The sequence below is a fragment of the Ovis canadensis genome, chromosome 15 (genome assembly GCF_042477335.2).
Source record: "Ovis canadensis isolate MfBH-ARS-UI-01 breed Bighorn chromosome 15, ARS-UI_OviCan_v2, whole genome shotgun sequence".
Classification (NCBI taxonomy): Eukaryota; Metazoa; Chordata; class Mammalia; order Artiodactyla; family Bovidae; genus Ovis; species Ovis canadensis.
Genome location: NC_091259.1, coordinates 14,409,974 through 14,431,025, shown reverse-complemented (window position 1 = coordinate 14,431,025; position 21,052 = coordinate 14,409,974). Strand labels below are relative to the sequence as shown.

General features: G+C 42.0%; 1 protein-coding gene across 1 annotated transcript in view; it reads left to right on the top strand.

The window, feature by feature from the left end:
• The window catches only part of CEP126 (centrosomal protein 126), a 140,540-nt gene extending 137,106 nt beyond the window's left edge, over positions 1-3,434 (top strand). The window contains exon 10 of the mRNA XM_069554810.1: positions 3,110-3,434. Within this exon, the coding sequence (XP_069410911.1) occupies positions 3,110-3,123 (14 nt within the window). The 3' untranslated portion in view covers positions 3,124-3,434. The remainder of the gene's footprint in view (positions 1-3,109) is intronic.
• Positions 3,435-21,052: the final 17,618 nt, after the last annotated feature.

Sequence of the window (21,052 nt, the reverse complement as noted above, 5' to 3'; positions counted from 1 at the left end):
CTTAACTATGAGAGGAAACCAACATGGAGAAGGAAACCAGGAAATGTATGCAACAAAGCATTAGCAGTAGTGGTTTCTCAGCAGTTAATTTTTAACACGATCTACCTTGTGCATTTATCGCTTTTTTTTAATCAGGTAAGTCAAGAAATTAACAGCAAATGAGAATGTCTTCTTTGACAAAAATGTACACATGAAAAACTAAAGAATGCCCCTGAAAGCCTGCCTTTCCAAATTTCCTATGACACTGGATTACAGCTCCTGTGACAGTTTTCCCATATTGGAGGTTGAGTTTGCTTGTCACAAAAGCACCTTCCAGGTTAAACAAGAAGTCTCCTGTACCTTCAGAATCAGAAGATGAGTAACCATAAATTTGCTTTTATTTCTCCCTATATACGAATATTGATGAAAATACATTCTCCAAGAAATTCCTTGGAAAGGTTACATCAGAATGACTTTTATTCTGTGGTTTGCACTTTTGAAAACAAAGTATGTAAAAAGTGAAAGTGTTAGTCGTTCAGTCGTGTTCAACTCTATGCAGCCTGCCAGGTTCCTCTGTCCATGAAATTCTCCAGGCAAGAATACTGGATAGTCATTCCCTTTTCCAGGGGGTCTTCCTGACCCAGAAATCGAATATGGATCTCCTGCATTGCAGGCAGATTGTTTACCGCCAGGGAAGCCTCAAACAAAGTATAGTAAAACACTATTAGTATTGCACTGCAGAGTGCAAACTAGGTAGGCAAAAACATAATATTACCATTCATATTTGGAGGAAACAAGAGTGAGTTTACACTGCAACACAGAGAAGCAGTATATAACCCAGACTTGGGCTGAGGAGGTACGTGTCCTGGAGAATGTGAGACCTGAAGGGTGGGTTAGACAAGCAAAGATTGAGAAGAAAGAAGGGGTAATTTCAAACTTCAGAAACAGCCTATGTCAAACTCTGCCCACTTTTTTTTTTTTTTGGTTGCCACAGCCATGTGGGATCTTAGTTCTCTAACTAGGGATCAAACGCACACCCCCTGCACTGGAAGCGTGGAGTCTTAACCACTGGACCACCAGGGAATTCTCTGCCCAATTTACCTTTGTTTCATAATTCTCTGAATCAGAACACTGAGAGAGCTTCTCAGCAAGAACAATTGAACATATGAATTACGTATGCTCCTTCTTGAACCCAACTTAAATGACAATTAAGGAATAAAAAAGAGAGACCAGAGGAGACAGCATCAGACCTTTGATGGCCAGAAAACAGAGGTCAAGTGGGAACTGACTAGGATGACGGAGGAAAGCTAAACCCTGTGCTGCTGTCAAAGAGGCCTGAGAGCCAGCCATCTCTCCCTCAAACCACAGAAGAGGCTCAAGCTAGCTGAGGCAAGAGGAGGCTGACGGAGGAGGAGTGGAAAGCCTGTTTTAAAAACGGCTGGACCCCACATCCAGTTCCACACAGCACACAGGTAGGCACAGCCAAAACCACAGAAGAGGCTCGGGCTAGCCAAGGCAAGGGGAGGCTGACGGAGGAGGAGTGGAAAGCCTGTTTAAAAAAACGCCTGGACCCCACATCCAACTCCACACACCATACAGGTAGGCACGGCTTCTTCTTTTACCAACCCAGGAAAATGTAACAAACCTAAGAATAAAAGAGAATTCTTCAATCTGCTGAAGGACCTTGAACATCTCTGTGACTCTTAAATGCTGAGAAGCCCCCTTCGGGCCTAGGTGGTATTTGCCCAGCTGGTGGGAATGTCTGCAGCTCAGTTGAGTCATTCTTCAGGCACTGACCTCAGGCCAAGAGGCTCCCCGAACAGGGTCACACCCAGTCCCTGAGGGCAGTCTTCAGCCAGTAATTGGTAGATAAGGGGTATCCGGGCCCCCTTGCCTGAAGGTAGGACAATTCTGAAAGGCATGACTATACACAAGCAAGAAACAGAAAATATAACCGTTTTTGAAGAAAAGATACCATTTACATCAGGGACAAAAATTTAAATTATCAATGCTGAATCTTTAAAAAGATAAGCAAGACTTTTCTGGGAAAATTTTATACATATAATATCAAAAGACATTTTAAAAGAAATAAATGAAAGTATATACCATATCATTGGATTTGAGGATGCACCATCACACAGAGTTCTTCCCGTTGATCTTAACTATTGAATGCAATCCCAGCTAAAACATCAAAACTTAACAAACTAACCTGAAAATTTATGTGAGCGAGGAAATGAATGAGAATAGCCCAGATACAATATGGAGGAAAAAAACGGATGTATTTGCTCTACAAATAACAAGACTTAATAGAAGTCCTTACAAAATAAAATCATGTGGTAGTAGCACAGATATGCTTACAAAGTCAATCAATGGAACAGATTAGAAAACCGCAAAATAAACACATACAAACAAAGAAACTTGATTTATGACAGAGCAGTGGGGGAGGATGGAAGTGACCCTCAGGGGTGTGCACTGCTCAGATCTCCCTTTGCAAATAAAAGGAACGAAGCCTATTGTCCACGATCATACAAATGGGTTAAGACGAAACACAACAGTGCACCCGAAGGGGAATTCAGGATTGGAAAAGCAAAATGAAAGTTCTGTGTTTTTGGATATTTGGGCCCCTAGATAGTTAAGATACATACCTAAGAGAGAATTTCAATGACCCCAGATTCTTGAATCTTCTTACAATAGAAAAGCACTAGTCATTAAGTTGAGACATCTGTTATTTTTTGGAGCTTCCCAGGTGGCTCAGTGGTAAGGAATTCTCCTGTCAATGCAGGAGACACAGGAAACATGGACTCAATCCCTGGGTTGGGAAGATCCTTTGAAGAGGGGAATGGCAGCCCACTCCAGTATTCTTGCCTGGGAAATCACATCGACAGAGGAGCCTGGTGGGCTACAGTCCATGGGGTCAGAAAGAGTCAAACACGACTTAGCAACACACACACACACACACACACATGACTACAATATTTCCCAGCCAGAAAATTCATATATATACTAACTAGCTCCTCCCCTGCCTCTTAGAGCAGTCTCTCCTGAAAAGGTGTTTTCCAAGCTACAGTACTCAGTAAGGTTCCTGAATAAAACTTGACTCACAGCTTTTACTTCATTTGTTTTTCTTTAGATAGACATCTTTGACCCCAGGAGGATATTGGCTGACAGCCTCCATGTGTTATACCTGCAGGATCCAGCACCACATTCACAGCCTAGGCTGCTCACCATGACTGATAGTGAGTGGACTTGAAGAGGACCATCTGGCCAGTGGGGACTCCTCACAGCTGACTCACCAGCCTGGTCAAGACTCTGAACTGCTGCTTCCTTCCCACTCTCCTTTTTCAGTTGTCAGATCCACATCATAATGTCAAAACTTTCCTAGCTAACACCTGCTCTTATTCACTTTATCCTTCACAGGTGTTTCCTCCTAATAAACCTTGTACATCTCCACTCCATCATGGTATCTGCTTTTCAGAGGAACTGAACTGAACAGTTGGTACTAGCAAATGGTCTGAGAAGGCAGCCTCTAGGGCAGAGAATGGATTGCTCACTGGCCGGCCAGGAAAACTCCAACCTCAGAGGGATGTGGGCCACAGATCATCCCTGGCACAAGGCAGTATCTCAACTGCTGAGTATTTCACAGATGACGCCCTGAAGAAACATACCCAGTGGAGAAAATCAAGCTTACCCATGCAATGAATGAGGCCTTTAAAAGACACAACAGGCCCAAGACCTGCAAAGACAGGGGCTAGACTTTACAAGTGAATGGAAGCCCTTCAGAGGGATAACGAGAAACTGAAGGCAGTTAATGAGCAGTTCAAGGCTAAGTATAAGAGCCAGTGTGTGCTTGTGGTGGTACTTCTTACAAAGCCATCCTTATCTCCCTGCAGTGGCAGAAAACACAGCTCAGGAGCAATCACAGGACTTTGCAGCTTTACAACTGGGAGCCTCAGAGATGATTAAACACTCTGTTACACTAGGGTCCGAGCCCTGAAACATGGGATGGGGACATCTAGGTGGATGTCCCCCAGTATTGAGGCTCAACACACCCCCAATCCTGTGGCCACTGTTCTACCACCAGCCCCAAACTACAGAGAGGAGCCAGCACTGAAGTTCTTGGTGATGCTGGTACCTCTCTCACCAGATGCTTCTTTGCAGACCCTCAGGTCCAGCACTCCCAGCTGTATTGTGTTGGGATGTAATAACAGTTATCTCCCTCGCAGCCAGGAGAGGAAGTGGGGACAACTCTAAGGGGTACTCATTGGACTGTGGTGGAGAAGCCTCAGTAGGGGCTTACTGTCATAGGAGAAATGGGGCAAAAAAGGATGATCGTGTCCCAAGTCTTAGGTGAGCCCCTGCGTCAGGCCGCCAAGTCAGGGTCCTTGGCTTTGAAAGGAAAGAACTCAAGAGCGAGCCTTAAGGAAGTGAAAGCAGTTTTATTGAGGGAGATACACATCCAAAGACAGAGCATGGGCCATCTCGAAAGCCAGACTTGCATTCTGGGCACGCAGTCAGGGTCTTGGAAAGTGAGAGTGGCCCCGAGGTGTGGGAGTGATTTGTTTTTGTGTTTTTTTTTTTAATGTTATTTTATGGTGGTGAAAGTCATCTAATATAAAACATTATTTTAACCATATTTATCTATACATTTCAGTGGCACTAAAGTACATTCTGAGAATGGTTAGTTTTTATGGGCTGAATAATTTCATAGACTAATGAGTGGGAGGATTACTCTTAATCTAACTATTTTGGGGAAGGGGTGGAGATTTCCAGGAATTGGGCCATTACCCACTTTTTGGCCTGTTATGGTTGACCTCAGAACTGTCATGGTGCCTGTGGGTGAGTCAGCACGCTGATGTATTACAGTGAGCATATAATGAGGCTCCAGGTCTCCTGTGGTCCAGTCTCCTGCCATCTTGGGCCTGCGTGCTAAGTCATTTCAGTCATGTCCAACTCTGTGCGACTCTATGAGCTGCAGCCCACCAGGCTCCTCTGTCCATGGGATTCTCCAGGCAGGAATACTAGAATGGGTTGCCATGACCCCCTCCAGGGGATCTTCCCCAACCAGGGATGGAACCTGTGACTCTTACGTCTCCTACATTGGCAGGTGGGTTCTACACCACTAGTGCTGCTGGGGAAGCCCATCTTGGGCCTAGTACATTCTAGCTGGTTTTTGTTGTATCCTGATCTTCTCAATAGTTGTGCTATCCTTTTAATGCTTGTGCTCTGACCCCTTTCTTCCTGTCTCATTACAAGGGGTAAGTGCTGCTTCTTACGGAAGACAATGCTGTCACTAAGAACTTCAGTACCAGTTATCTGTAATCCATGCCTAAATGTAGGAAGAGACGGCTCAGAGCCAGGCTCACTAAAAGTGACAGACACCATGAGTCCCTGGAATAAGAGAAACCAGGTAGCAGCACTTCATTGCAGAAATCAAGGGACCACAGTTACCATAACCACTAGCAAGGTTAAAGTGGCAGCTGAGAGAACTTAGCTGGCAGAGAGAGAATTAATAGAAATTTAGGTTTCTAGGGACAAAATGCCCAGGCACCCTTCAAAGGTACGACTTAACATCTGCAATCAGAGGTAGGAATGGAGGAGCAGCTGGCTGAGGACAGTGATCCCAGCAAAGAGTCACTATGCCTTGCTCAGTCCCCAGACCTGAGCCCATTTTCAGATATGGAACCACCAAATGAAGAGATAGCCAGGTTCCCAGGAAGAAGAACCCTGCAATACATCCAGCAAATATATACTGTAAAGATTCCCTCATTCCTTGCCCAGAGGGACAGTTTCAGTGGATAAACACTGAGAAAAGGGGAATAAACCAAATATTAAGGAATATTGCACAGGATATTAGTGCACCATGATCTTAAGCAACTAGAGGATATGAGCTACCAAAACAAGGGACTAAACTAAGGGGAAAAAAATATATGAAATCTAAGAAACAAGGTGGCCTTAGTAGCCACGAGAATGCATTTGGCAACCCTCCAAACTATAGGAGAATATTAACCAAATGTCTTAACTGCTGTGCTCAGAAACCCAGCCCAGCCTGGGCTTTCTATGCACTGGTCCCAGCAAATTATTCCATTACTAAGAAAGGCTTATTCCTGGGAGGCCCAGGACTCTTCTCATGGGCCACATAAAGGCTTGTTTAACCTTCCTTTCATCGAACCCTCCATCCCTGAGGGTCAGACTTGTCTTCTGATCTGATAGATTCCCTCAGCCTCTCCAATATCCTTGTTTCTATTCACAGGCATTTCATTAATAAATTATTTGCTCATTTATCCCCATCTTGGCATTTAGTTCTTAGAAGACCCAAAGCCAACACAGGAAAAGGATTTTTTTCTTGAACTCCCACGATAATGATAAAGGAAGATTCCAGCTGAGCACCAAGCCTAGACAGCAATAGCTTAGAAAGATGCAGAAGAGATGACTGTAAGAGCATAAAAAGAAGGGAATTCCCTAAAGGTCCAATGGTTAGGACTCCATGTTTTCATAGCCAGCGAACTAAGACCCCACAAGCAGTGCAGCTGGGGAAAAAATCAACAACAAAAAGCATTAAAAGGATAGAAAGTCTACTTGGTTTGATGTTATTTATTATTCTGCAATCTGGAAGGGCATGAAATGCAATTAAAAGCTAAACAGAAAATCGTGATTTCTTAATAAAAACCAAAACAAAAGGTTGAACAAGAAATAAATATGTTCATAGGACACTGTATGACAAGAGCAAAAAATTATTATTTATATGAAAGTGAAAGTGAAAGTTGCTCAGTCATGTCTGACTGTTCGCAACCCCATGGACTATATATAGTCCATGGAATTCTCCAGGCCAGAATACAGGAGTGGGTTGTCTTTTCCTTCTCCAGGGGATCTTCCCAACCCAGGGATTGAACCCAGGTCTCCCACATTGCAGGTGGATTCTTCACCAACTGAGCCACAAGGGAAGCCCATTATTTATATAAGGGAAATCCATTACTTATATAGTCAATTATTAAATATTAATTTAATATATTAGTAAATATTCTACAGGTTGAAAGGAAATGTGGTACGGGGAAAAGAGTAGAGAATGCTATAAGAACTACAATGAAGTGAAAAAGTTTAAGTGTTAGTCACTCAGTTGTATCCAACTCTGTGACACCACAGAATGTAACCCGCCAGCCTCCTCTGTCCATGGAAATTTCCAGGCAAGAGTACTGGAGTGGGTAGCCTTTCTCTTCTCTAGGGGATCTTCCCAACCCAGGGATCAAACTCACATCTCCCACATTGCAGGCAGATTCTTTACTGTCTGAGGTACAAGGAAGCCCAAGAACTACAGTAGAGGGTGAACGTATCACAAACACAACTGAACTATCAAGAATGACAGCATAAGCTCATTGCTTAGAAATATGGTGGTAAATACTAATATTAATAGAAAAGAAAACTAAAAGAATTAAAAGTGATTATCACTGGGAAGCAAGAATGGAGATACAGCTGGTGATTATTTCATGATAACACTTGTAATGTGTTAAGACTTTTTCATCATTTATTTTTGACTGTGCTGGGTCTTCGTTGGTATACACAGGCTCTCTCTAGTTGCAGCGAGTAAGGGCTACTCTTTGTTGCAGTGTGTGGGCTTCTCATTGCAGCGGCTTCTTTTGTCGTACAGCATAGGCTCTCGGGCATGCTAGCCTCAGTAGTCGCAGGGTGTGAGCTCAGTAGTTGCCGTGTGGCTCTAGGTGTTTGGGCTTCAGTAGTTGCTGCATATAGGCTCAACAGTTATGGCTCATGGGCTAACTTGCCCTACAGCACGTGGAACCTTCCTGGACCAGGGATTGAACCCATACATGTGCTCTGTATTGGCAAGTGGGTTCTTAACCACTAGACTACCTGGAAAGTCCCAACACTTGTAGATTTTTAAGCTATATGTACATTTGGTAAAGTTTAAAATAAAAATAATTATTAAAAATCAACAATTTGCATATGTAGAATATATAGCTATTAGAAATCAACAAAAAATAAACATCACAATGTGAATAAACAAATAATTCATAAAAAACTGAAAATATGAATTAAATGTAAAAACATTTTATTTCTAATTAAATTAATTAAAAATTTTAAAACAGTAATGAAATTATGTCTAGATCTATACCCAAGAGGATTGAAAGCATATTTCCACATTATAAATTTGTACATGAATATTCATATCAACTTATTCATAATAGCTAAAAAAAGTTGATGGGCCCAAATGTCCAGCAACTGATGAATGGATCAATAAAATGCAATATATCCATGTAGTAGAATATTATTCAGTGATTAAAAAGGAAGTACTGACACATGCTACAACATGAATGAATTTTGAAAACATTCTAAATGAAAAAAGTCAGTCAAAAAATGTCACATATTGTAAGATTCATTTATATGAAATGTCCAGAACAGGCAAATCCACAGAAACAGAAAATAGTTTAGTGGTTGCCAGAGACTTGTGGAGGAGGAAATAGGGAGTTTTTGCTCATGAGTACAGAGTTTTTTATGGAATTGTGAAAATATTATGAAATTAGATAGTGGTGATGATTGCACAACTCTGTGAAGATATTAAAAAAACCCTGAACTGTATACTTTATAAGGACAAGTATTATGGTATGAGAATATATTTCAATAAAGCTGTTGTAAAATTGAAACCATTAAAAAAATCCCAAAAAAAGAGATGAGAAAAGATATCTGCAGCAAAAAATAGTAAAACTGAAAGAAAAATAAACAGAAGAAAGGCAGGAAGCCACAATTTCAGCAAATGTGTTTCACGGTTAAATAGATGAATGTTAAACTATAAAGATCCTCACTCATGGAATCACACATGGAAATTTATGTCTCAGATAAGTAATATGCATTTGGATGTGTCATTTTTGTATGCGAAATATTTTATTTTACATACTGATTATCACAAACTAATGTTCAAAGAGTTCAAGATTTATTTATTTATTTATTTATTTATTTATTCATTTATTAACTTTACAATACTGTATTGGTTTTGCCATACATTGACATGAATCCACCATGGGTGTATACAAGCTCGCAATCCTGAATCCCCCTCCCACCTCCCACCAAGATTTTCTAATATTTTTAAGGGCTAGGAATTAGAATAAAAACCTATAACAAAATCTATTTTATCAACAAAGAGAAGACTATTTTCTCCTTGACCTGAGAAGAAAAACAAAGAACAAATGGATTGAAGAAAAAAAAAAAAACTGTTAAAGTCACAGATTTAGCAAACAGATACCACATTTCTAGGAAAATCTAGCTGAACCACCCCAATGCAAATACTGAGGTTGCTTCTCAAGTGTGCATATTCCCTGAAGTGAGTACAGTTTCAGTTGGCTTTTTGCCGAATGAGTTGGGAAGGCAAAAATACCATCAAAGACCCAGAGATGCTATCAGAGCATTAGAAGAAAAGACCTGGAAAGAGTGCTTGGACAGGGAGCTAAGAATTCATGCATTCAAATGAATCATGAACCAAAAGCATTATTTTCATGAAAGAGAATGAAATCAGCCTCTTCAGTATGATCATATCCTCACTTTCCAGTTTATTTCCATGACAAACAAGCTAAAATTCATGGGGTTTAATTGGCAAGATTAGTTTTTTTAAGCTTTTGAGGCATATTTGTAAGTTTGATATAAACTGAAGATAATCTCCTCACAGGAACATCTGCTACAGTATTTTTCATATGTGGAATTTCACTGACACATTCTCTTTCAGTCAGATCAGTTTTTAAATAATTCATGGAACCTCACCCTGCTTATTTAACTTCTATGCAGAGTACATCATGAGAAACGCTGGACTGGAGGAAACACAAGCTGGAATCAAGATTGCCGGGAGAAATATCCATAACCTCAGATATGCAGATGACACCACCCTTATGGCAGAAAGTGAAGAGGAACTAAAAAGCCTCTTGATGAAAGTGAAAGAGGAGAGTGAAAAAGTTGGCCTAAAGCTCAACATCCAGAAAACGAAGATCATGGCATCCGGTCCCATCACTTCATGGGATATAGATGGGGAAATAGTGGAAACAGTGTCAGGCTTTATTTTGGGGGGCTCCAAAATCACTGCAGATGGTGACTGCAGCCGTGAAATTAAAAGATGCTTACTCCTTGGAAGAAAAGTTATGACCAACCTAGATAGCATATTCAAAAGCAGAGACATTACTTTGCCGACTAAGGTCCGTCTAGTCAAGGCTATGGTTTTTCCTGTGGTCATGTATGGATGTGAGAGTTGGACTGTGAGGAAGGCAGAGCGCCAAAGAGTTGATGCTTTTGAACTGTGGTGTTGGAGAAGACTCTTGAGAGTCCCTTGGACTGCAAGGAGATCCAACTAGTCCATTCTGAAGGAGATCAACCCTGGGATTTCTTTGGAAGGAATGATGCTAAAGCTGAAGCTCCAGTACTTTGGCCACCTCATGCGAAGAGTTGACTCATTGGAAAAGACTCTGATGCTGGGAGGGATTGGGGGCAGGAGGAGAAGGGGACGACAGAGGATGAGATGGCTGGATGGCATCACAGACTCCGGGAGTTGGTGATGGACAGGGAGGCCTGGCGTGCTGCGATCCATGGGGTTGCAAAGAGTCCGACACGACTGAGCGACTGAACTGAACTGAACACCTTTCACCTTGGGTACCTAAATAAACATTAAATAAAACAGAAACACTTTGAAAAATTTTTAAGAGAAAACATAATAGAAAACAGAATCACTTTAAGGAATAAGGTACAAGCACAGCATTTCCTGTCTTTGGAAGGCAAGAGTGTGGTAAGACTTCTGAATAAGCCTAGATAATATATCTGTCAAGATCATGAGTCTATTTTTTATTCTTATAAATGAAAAATGCTATAGCAATATTAAAGTCTATGCATTATGACCACACGCCTATTAAAATCTTAAAATAATCTGAAATATGTATAGTTAGGTATGCTATTTTAAGACTTTCTCATTATGAAAAATACTGATTGCTTTTTTGTCCCACAATTTCCAGAATAAATTATATTTTAAGGTAAAATTCAAACTTTCTGTTATTGAAATATTTTGATATTCCCTCTTTTAAGATTAAAGGAATCAAATAAAAATAATTCAAATGACAGTTGATTTAACATATATGATCTGAAAATAGAATCACATATCTCATAAACAGAAAGGCAAGAAAGCTCCGAGAAATGGAACATTCCCTGCCTTATCAGTAAATAAGGATGTCGCAGTCATCACCAATTACAGCCCTTCAACCTGAGACTGTGAGCCCCAAAGGAACACAAGAAGACCAATACCTGCAATCTAGCAGCCATCAGACTACAGCCACTGCCCACAGTGAGCCCTGAGGAAAGGAAGCTCTGGACTGAAAAACACAGGAGACTGGCCCGACAGCTGAGATACCTATGAAAGGAACGAGGTCAGTGAGTCCAGACTCTTGCACCTTCCCATACACAGAAAAGCGCTACATTCCTTAACTTGGGATATCTGATCTTCTTTCATTAACAAGTCTTTTGATGTTCAGACTACCTGTCCTTTGTTGCAAAATTTCTCCATTACCTGGTTCCTCCCCTCACTGCCTCAGAGCAGTTTCCTCAGGGTTGCTTGAGATGCTGCCTCCCAGGCCTGACGTCTAAAAGTTTCCACTGAATAATAAATATTTTTCAACTTTAAGGCTGTGACCCTTTTTTAAGTCGACAGTTATGGAGACCATGAAGGAACCCAGGAGGACTTCTGTGCTCCGCCTGCACTCTACAAGGGTCCAGAGCCTTGGTGCAGCAGAGGCCTCCTGCACCTATCCACCTCCTTCAGGAGTCCACGTGAATCTGAGTGAGTCTCCTGAACTGATTGATGATCCTGAGTTTTATCTGGTGGGGTATGGCAGGAACATGCCCCCTCTCAAGGATGTGGGGGCGGATAGTTGAAAGATACTAGAGAATACTCACTAGTAGAGAAATACTGGGTGGGGCTTGGTTGTAAGATAACAGGGAAATACCCACACAGTTGAAAGACACTGAGGGAAAGGGCCGGTTGAAAGGCACCAAGGTTTGCTCAGTTATAGGAAACTGAGTGGTCTTGGCTGAGTGGTTAGGTAATAGCCTGATCTGACATTTTTCCTTAATTCGGCTTCCTTAATAGAATTGTCAGAATAAAAGTGAAGATATTATATGAGAGCTAGGCTCTGACGGAAAGGGACAAGACTAATCCCAGCCAGTTACGGATTTCTCAGTTGACTGAGAAATTTACAGGAATGATGGAGGTTGACCCTTCAAACTTCACAGTGGTCCCTAGGGAAATCCACTCATTAATTAAAACACTTGCTCATCCAGAGGTTGCAAATAAGAACTGGTCATTCATCTATCCAAGCACCCAGGGTGGTCTTAAACTGCCAAAGGGAGCAACCAAGACACATAAGATGAGCTGAAATGACTCTGGATGAGTTAAGTTCACAAGCAGCATACAGACCCACCACACAATTTCACTAGTATGGATAAATGTCGTTAATATAGATATCCCAAAATTTATATGGACTCCCTAACATCTGATATGTCCTGATATAATGTTATCAGTCATAATTTGTCATTATCCTAAAATGTTATATGTTACAGAAATATCTAAGTTTCCTGCTAATTGCATTGTACTCAGATCTTTAACCATGCTATTTTGGTTTGTCCTTTATAGACTATCATAACTTTACACCACTTTTACAAAATTTTCAAGTCTCATAAAAAGAACTTTTTAAACAAATATAAGTTTCTGATAGCCTTTATATAATACCACTGAACTGGGTAACAAATGACAAGCGCTAATGGAAAACGTGATTACTTCATGCAGACCAACAAGAATCAATTACTGAATAAACTACTGAATATTATTTATAACTTTGACTTCTGAAAATATACTAGTCTGAATCTAGTAAACCCTTTTCTCTTATGCTGTGACCTACAAGCTGACAAAGTATACCTTTGTAAACAAAGATAAAACATTTATCTTTTTCTCTCTACCTGATCCTGCCAGAATTTGGCTTCTCCAGCTGGCTCTCCTATGAATTGATGGTTTATTGCAACTGGACTACAACTAATTACACTGATCATTGTTTTAATTTGTTCTGTTTTCATAATGTTTATGCTTTGTGCGTCTGCTACACTATAACTTTGTCAATGTTACTAGCAACTGTTAGGACCAAACTGAAGCCAGGACAGGCTCTAAGGGGCGGGCTAAGCCTGAGAAAAGCTGAGGCTCTGGAATTCCCACAGGCAGTGTAACTCGACCAATCAGAAAAAATCCCTGTAGCCCCCCCGCCCACGCCAGACCTGAGCCAATCCCGAGAGGGATGCAAGGTTTAAAAGTCCCTTGCGCGCGTACGGTTTAACCAATCAGCTATGCTGTTACAGAAACAAAGGACCGTCTGTATAAAAGTATATGTGATTCAGAGCTCGGGGCCTTTGTCTGATTCCACTGTGCTGGATGAAACATGGGTCCTGGCTCGAGCTAGTAATAAACCCCTTTATGCTTTTGCATTGCTGTGAACGTCTTATTCTCTCAGTTTTGGGGACTCGGACTCTGGGCATAACAGCAACATTACTTATATCTATTTTATATGATTGTTGTGTGTAACACACACAATGTGTAAGCAGGCCTCCAACAAATGTAGCAATGATTAAGTGACTTGAAACAATTGATCTTATGTATAGTTCTGTGTGTGACCAGTAACTGTCTTTGTGTGATTCTAGGCACTGGAAGAAGCAACAAGGGAAGTATCTTGTGGATCATAGTAGGTTGGAATAAAGAGAATCCAGAGAATCTTTTATTATTTATCAATGGGCCTAATCCAGAAATTAACACCTGGAGTTATCGATGAGAATTATTGCCTGATCTGGGATGAGCCTCCCAGTGCCATGGGACAAAAATGGGCCATGAAATGTCTTCAAATATTGGTCGAATTCTTGACCAAGAGGAAGAAACAGAAATGGAATATTTTCCGCCATGTCCGTAAACAAGGATTTCATCACCAATTACAGCCCTCCAACCTGACCCCGTGAGCCCCAAAGGAACACAAGACGAATACCTCTGATCTAGCAGCCAGCAGACTACAACCACTGCCCACAGTGAGCCCTGAGGAAAGGAAGCTCTGGACTGAAACACAAAGGGTACTGGCCCCAGACAGCTGAGATGCATATGAAAGGAATGATTTCAGTGAGTCTGGACTCCTGCATTTTCCCATACACAGAAAAGCGCTACATTCCTTGACTTGGGATATCTGATTTCCTTTAATTAGCAATAATCTTTGATGACCAGATTACCTACCCTTTGTTGTAAAATTTCTACATAACCTGGTTCCTCGCTTCATTTCCTTAGAGCAGTTTTCTCAGGGTTACTTGAGTTGCTGCCTGCTGGCTTAAAGTCCTAAAAGTTTCCACCGAATAATACCTAACTCTCAACTTTAAGGCTGTGCTGCTGCTGCTGCTGCTGCGGCTAAGTCGCTTCAGTCGTGTCCCACTCTGTGCGACCCCATAGACGGCAGCCCACCAGGCTCCCCTGTCCCTGGAACTCTCCAGGCAAGAACACTGGAGTGGGTTGCCATTTCCTTCTCCAATGCATGAAAGTGAAAAGTGAAAGTGAAGTCGCTCAGTCATGTCCGACTCTTCGCAACCCCATGCACTGCAGCCTACCAGGCTCATCCATCCATGGAATTTTCCAGGCAAGAGTTCTGGAGTGGGGTGCCATTGCCCCATAAAGGGCAGCTTTTGTATGAGTTACTATATTGATACTATAATTTCTTGACACTTATGATTGACATCAATTAAAATTGACTATGATAATTGAGGGGGCTTCCCTGGTGGCTCAGAGGTTAAGCGTCTGCCTGCAATGTGGGAGACCTTGCTTCGATCCCTGGGCCGGGAAGATCCCCTGGAGAAGGAAATGGCAACCCACTCCAGTACTCTTGCCTGGAGAATCCCATGGACAGAGGAGCTTGGTGGGCTACAGTCCGCAGGGTCACAATGCACACTTACAATGTGTCAGGCATTTTGCTAGACACAGTACATGATAATTTCATTTAATACTCTCAAAACCTTATAATGAAGTTGGGACAATTTTACCCCTTTTAACAAATGAAACAGTGAAGCATAGAGAAGTTAAGAGACTTGCCCAAAGCCACACAGAATGTGTGGATTCTACAATAGCTTATCTGATCTCAGAACCTACACTCTTAGCTACTATGCCTGAGTGCATGCTCAGTCACTCAGTTGTGTCCAGCTCTTTGCCACCCTTGGATTGTAGCCCATCAGGCTCCTCTGTCCGTGGGATTCTTCAGGCAAGAATACTGCAGTGGGTTGCCATTTCTTATTCCAGGGTATTTTCATGACATGGAGATCAAAGCCACATCCCCAGTGTCCCCTGCACAGCAAGTGGATCCTTTACTACTGAGAAACGTAGGAAGCCACTTAGCTACTATTTGTTGTTGTTATTCAGTTGCTAAGTCATGTCCACTTCTTTGCAACTCCATGAACTGCATCACACCAGGGTTCCCTGTCCTTCACTATCTCCGAGAGTTTGCTCAAACTCATATCCATAGGGTCTATGATGCTATCCAAACGTCTCATCCTCTTTCATCCCCTTCTCCTCCTGCCCTCTATCTTTCCCAGCATCACGGTCTTTTCCAGTGAGTGGGCTCTTCACATCAGGTGGCCAAAACATTGAAGTTTCAGCTTAAGCAACAGTCATTCCAATGAATACTCAGAGTTGACTGGATTGATCTCCAGGGACTCTCAAGATCATTCTCTAGCACCATAATTTGAAAGCATCAATTCTTCAGTGCTCAGCTTTCATTATGGAGCAGTTCTCACATTTGTACTTGACTACAAAACTATGGAAAAACCATAGTTTTGACTATGTGGACCGTCGTCAGCAGAGTGATGTCTCTGCTTTTGAAAATGCTGTCTGGGTTTGTCATAGCTTTCCTTCCAAGGAGCAAGCATCATTGACTGCAATAAACATTTAGGAAGTCAAGAAATATCTGGAGTAACAGGTAAATTTGGCCTTGGACTACAGAATGAAGCAGGACAAAGGCTAATAGAGTTTTGCCAAGAGAACACACTGGTCACAGCAAACACCATTTTGCAACAACACAAGACAAGACTCTACACATGGACATCACCAGATGGTGAATACCGAAATCAGACTGATTATAATCTTTGCAGCCAAAGATGAAGAATCTCTATACAGTCAGCAAAAACAAGACTGGGAGCCAACTGTGGCTCAGATCATGAACTCCTTATTGCCAAATTCAGACTTGAATTGAAGAAAGTAGGGAAAACCACTAGACCATTCAGGTATGACCTAAAACAAATCCCTTACAGTGAAAGTGAGAAACGGCTTCAAGGGATTAGATCTGACAGACAGAGTGTCTGAAGATTTGTGACATTGTACAGGAGGCAGGGATCAAGACCATCCCCAAGAAAAAGAAATGCAAAAAGGCAAAATGGTTGTCTGAGGAGGCCTTACAAATATCTGAGAAAAGAGGAGAAGCGAAATACAAAGGAGAAAAGGGAAGATACATCCATTTGAATAGAGTAGCAAAGAATAGCAAGGAGAGATAAGAAAACCTTCCTCAGTGATCAGTGCAAAGAAATAGAGGAAAATAACAGAATGGGAAAGACTAGAGATCTTTTCAAGGAAATTAGAGCTACCAAGGGAATATTTCATGCAAAGATGGGCACAATAAAGGATAGAAGAAGTATCCACCTAACAGAAGAAGAAGATATTAAGAAGAGGTGGCAAGAATACACAGAACTGTATAAAAAAGATCTTCACGATCCAGATGATCATGAAGGTATGCTCACTCATCTAGAGCCAGACATCCTGGAATGTGAAGTCAAGTGGGCCTTAGGAAGCATCACTATGAACAAACCTAGTGGAAGTGATGGAATTCCAGCTGAGCTATTGAAAATCCTAAAAGATGATGCTGTGAAAGTGCTACACTCAATATGTCAGCAAGTTTGGAAAACTCAGCAGTGGCCACAGGACTGGAAAAGGTCAGTTTTCATTCCAGTCCCAAAGAAGGGCAATGACAAAGAATATTCAAACTACCACACAATTGCACTCATCTCACATGCTAGCAAAGTAATGCTCAAAACTCTCAAAGCCAGGCTTCAAAGGTACATGAACTGTGAACTTTCAGATGTTCAAGCTGGATTTAGAAAAGGCAGAGGAACCAGAGATCAAATTGTCAACATCCTTTGGATCATTGAAAAAGCACAAGAGTTCCAGAAAAACATCTACTTCTGCTTTATTGACTGTGCCAAAACCTTTGACTGTGTGGATCACAACAAACTGTGGAAAATTCTTCAAGAGATGGGAATACCAGACAACCTGACCTGCCTCTTGAGAATCTGTATGCAGGTCAGGAAGCAACAGTTAGAACTGGACATGGAACAACAGACTGGTTCCAAATCAGGAAAGGAGTACTTCAAGGCTGTATATTGTCACCCTGTTTATTGAACTTCTATGCAGAGTACATCATGTGAAATGCCAGCCTGAATGAAGCACAAGCTGAAATCAAGAATGCCAGGAGAAATATCAATAACCTCAGATATGCAGATGACACTACAATTATGGCAGAAAGCAAAGAAGAACTAAAGAGCCTCTTCCTGAAAGTGAAAGAGGAGAGTGAAGAAGTTGGCTTAAAACTCAACATTCAGAAAACTAAGATCATGACATCTGGTCCCATCACTTCATGGCAAATAGATGGGGAAACAATGGAAACAATGAGAGACTTTATTTTGGGGGACTCCAAAATCACTGCAGATGGTGACTGCAGCCATAAAATTAAAAGACACTTGCTCTTTGGAAGAAAAGTTATGAGCAACCTAGACAGCATATTAAACAGCAGAGACATTACTTTGCCAACAAAGGTCCATCTAGTCAAAGCTTTGGTTTTTCCAGTAGCCATGTATGAATGTGAGAGTTGAACCATAAAGAAGGCTGAGTGATGAAGAATTGATGCTTTCAAACTGTGGTACTGAAGAAGACTCTTGAGTCTCTTGGACTGCAAGAAGATCAAACCAGACAATCCTAAAGGAAATCAATCCTGAATATTCATTGAAAGGACTGATGCTGAAGCTGAAGCTCCAATACTTCGGCCACCAGATGGGAAAAGCGGACTCATTAGAAAAGACTCTGATGCTGGTAAAGATTGAAGGCAGAATGAGAACAGGGCAACAGAAGACAAGATTGGATGGTGTCACTGAATTAACAGACATGAGTTTGAGTAAGCTCCACGAGTTGGTGATGAACAGGGAGGCCTGGCGTGCTGCAGTCCATGGGGTCTCAAAGAGTTGGACACAACTGAGTGACTAAACAACGTTTGTGTTTTGTAAATAAAGGGATCACTGTTACACAACTTCTCTTTGCTGCCTGTTTTTTGCCTAAATATATAATCAATTCAGTTCAGTTCACTCACTCAATTGTGTCCGTCTCTTTGGAGTTTCAGCTTCAGCATCAGTCCATCCAATGAATATTCAGAGCTGATTTCCTTTAGGATGGATTGTTGGATCTCCCTGCTGTCCAAGGACTCTCAAGAGTCTTCTCCAACACCACAGTTCAAAAGCATCAATTCTTTGGTGCTCAGCTTTCTTTATAGTCCATCTCTCACATCCATACGTGACTACTGGAAAAACCATAGCTTTGACTAGATGGACCTTTGTTGGCAAAGTAATGTCTCTGCTGTTTAATATGCTGTCAAGGTTGCTCCTAGCTTTTCTTCTAAGCAGCAAGCGTCTTTTAATTTCATGGCTGCAGTCACCATCTGCAGTGATTTTGGAGTCCCCCAAAATAAAGTCTCTCATTGTTTCCATTGTTTCCCCATCTATTTGCCATGAAGTGATGGGACCAGATGTCATGATCTTAGTTTTCTGAATGTTGAGTTTTAAGCCAACTTCTTCACTCTCCTCTTTCACTTTCAGGAAGAGGCTCTTTAGTTCTTCTTTGCTTTCTGCCATAATTGTAGTGTCATCTGCATATCTGAGGTTATTGATATTTCTCCTGGCATTCTTGATTTCAGCTTGTGCTTCATTCAGGCTGGCATTTCACATGATGTACTCTGCATAGAAGTTCAATAAACAGGGTGACAATATACAGCCTTGAAGTACTCCTTTCCTGATTTGGAACCAGTCTGTTGTTCCATGTCCAGTTCTAACTGTTGCTTCCTGACCTGCATACAGATTCTCAAGAGGCAGGTCAGGTTGTCTGGTATTCCCATCTCTTGAAGAATTTTCCACAGTTTGTTGTGATCCACACAGTCAAAGGTTTTGGCACAGTCAATAAAGCAGAAGTAGATGTTTTTCTGGAACTCTTGTGCTTTTTCAATGATCCAAAGGATGTTGACAATTTGATCTCTGGTTCCTCTGCCTTTTCTAAATCCAGCTTGAACTTCTGAAAGTTCACAGTTCATGTACCTTTGAAGCCTGGCTTTGAGAGTTTTGAGCATTACTTTGCTAGCATGTGAGATGAGTGCAATTGTGTGGTAGTTTGAATATTCTTTGTCATTGCCCTTCTTTGGGACTGGAATGAAAACTGACCTTTTCCAGTCCTGTGGCCACTGCTGAGTTTTCCAAACTTGCTGACATATTGAGTGTAGCACTTTCACAGCATCATCTTTTAGGATTTTCAATAGCTCAGCTGGAATTCCATCACCTCCACTAGGTTTGTGAACTGTGGTGTTGGAGAAGACTCTTGAGAGTCCCTTGGACTGCAAGGAGATCCATCCAGTCCATTCTGAAGGAGATCAGCCCTGGGATTTCTTTGGAAGGAATGATGCTAAAGCTGAAGCTCCAGTACCTTGGCCACCTCATGCGAAGAGTTGACTCATTGGAAAACACTCTAATGTTGGGAGGGATTGGGGGCAGGAGGAGAAAGGGACAACCGAGGATGAGATGGCTGGATGGCATCATGGACTCGATGGATGTGAGTCTGAGGGAACTCCGGGAGATGGTGATGGACAGGGAGGCCTGGCTTGCTGTGATTCATGGGATCGCAGAGTGGGACACGACTGAGTGACTGAACTGAACTGAACTGAACTGAACTGATGCTTCCTAAGGTCCACTTGACTTCACATTCCAGGATGTCTGGCTCTAAGTGAGTGATCACACCATCGTGGTTATCTGTCATGAAGATCTTTTTTGCCTCTTTTTTTGGGTTTCAAGGTCCCTCCCTGTAGTTGACTGGCTTACTTTAAGTTGCAGAGAGTAACAACTTTAAGTGACATGGGGAAACAGACTCTTGGAGGGCACAAACAAAACCTTGTGTGCACCAGGACCCTGGAGAAAGGAGCAGTGACCCCACAAGAGACTGACCCAGACTTGCCCTTGGGTGTCCAGGAGTCTCCTGCAGAGGCATGGGTTGACAGTGGCCTACTGCAAGTTGGGGACACTGAGTGCAGCAGTGCGTGCAGGGGACCTTCTGAAGGAGGTCGCCATTATCTTCATTTCCTCCACCATAGTTTGGTCTCAGGTCAAACAACAGGGAGGGAACACAGCCCTGCCCATCAACAGAAAACTAGATTACAGATTTACAGAGCATGGCCCCACCCATCAGAACAAGACCCAGTTTACCCCTCAGGCAGTCTCTCCCGTAAGTTTCCATAAGCCTCTTTTCCTTTTCCTTCAAAGGGCAGACAGAATGAAAACCACAATCACAGAAAACTAACCAAACTGATCACATGGACCACAGCCTTGTCTAACTCAATGAAACTATGAGCCATGCCCGGTAGGGTCTCTCAAGATGTACAGGTCATGATGGAGAGTTCTGACAAAAGGTGGTCCACTGGAGAAGGCAGTTGCAAACCACTTCAGTATTCTTGCCCATGATCAGTATGAAAATGTGTAATAAGAAACCCTTAAGCCCTTTTCATATCATTAGATTATCATATCACGTTTTATCAACTCTCTCATTCAGCAAATGTTTACTGAGCACACACTACGTGTCAGGTGCTGTCCTAGACACCAAGAATAGAGTGGTGACTGTGACAGATAGGTTCCCAGTCTTCTTAATGGGCTTCTCTGGTAGCTCAGTCAGGAAAGAATCTATCTG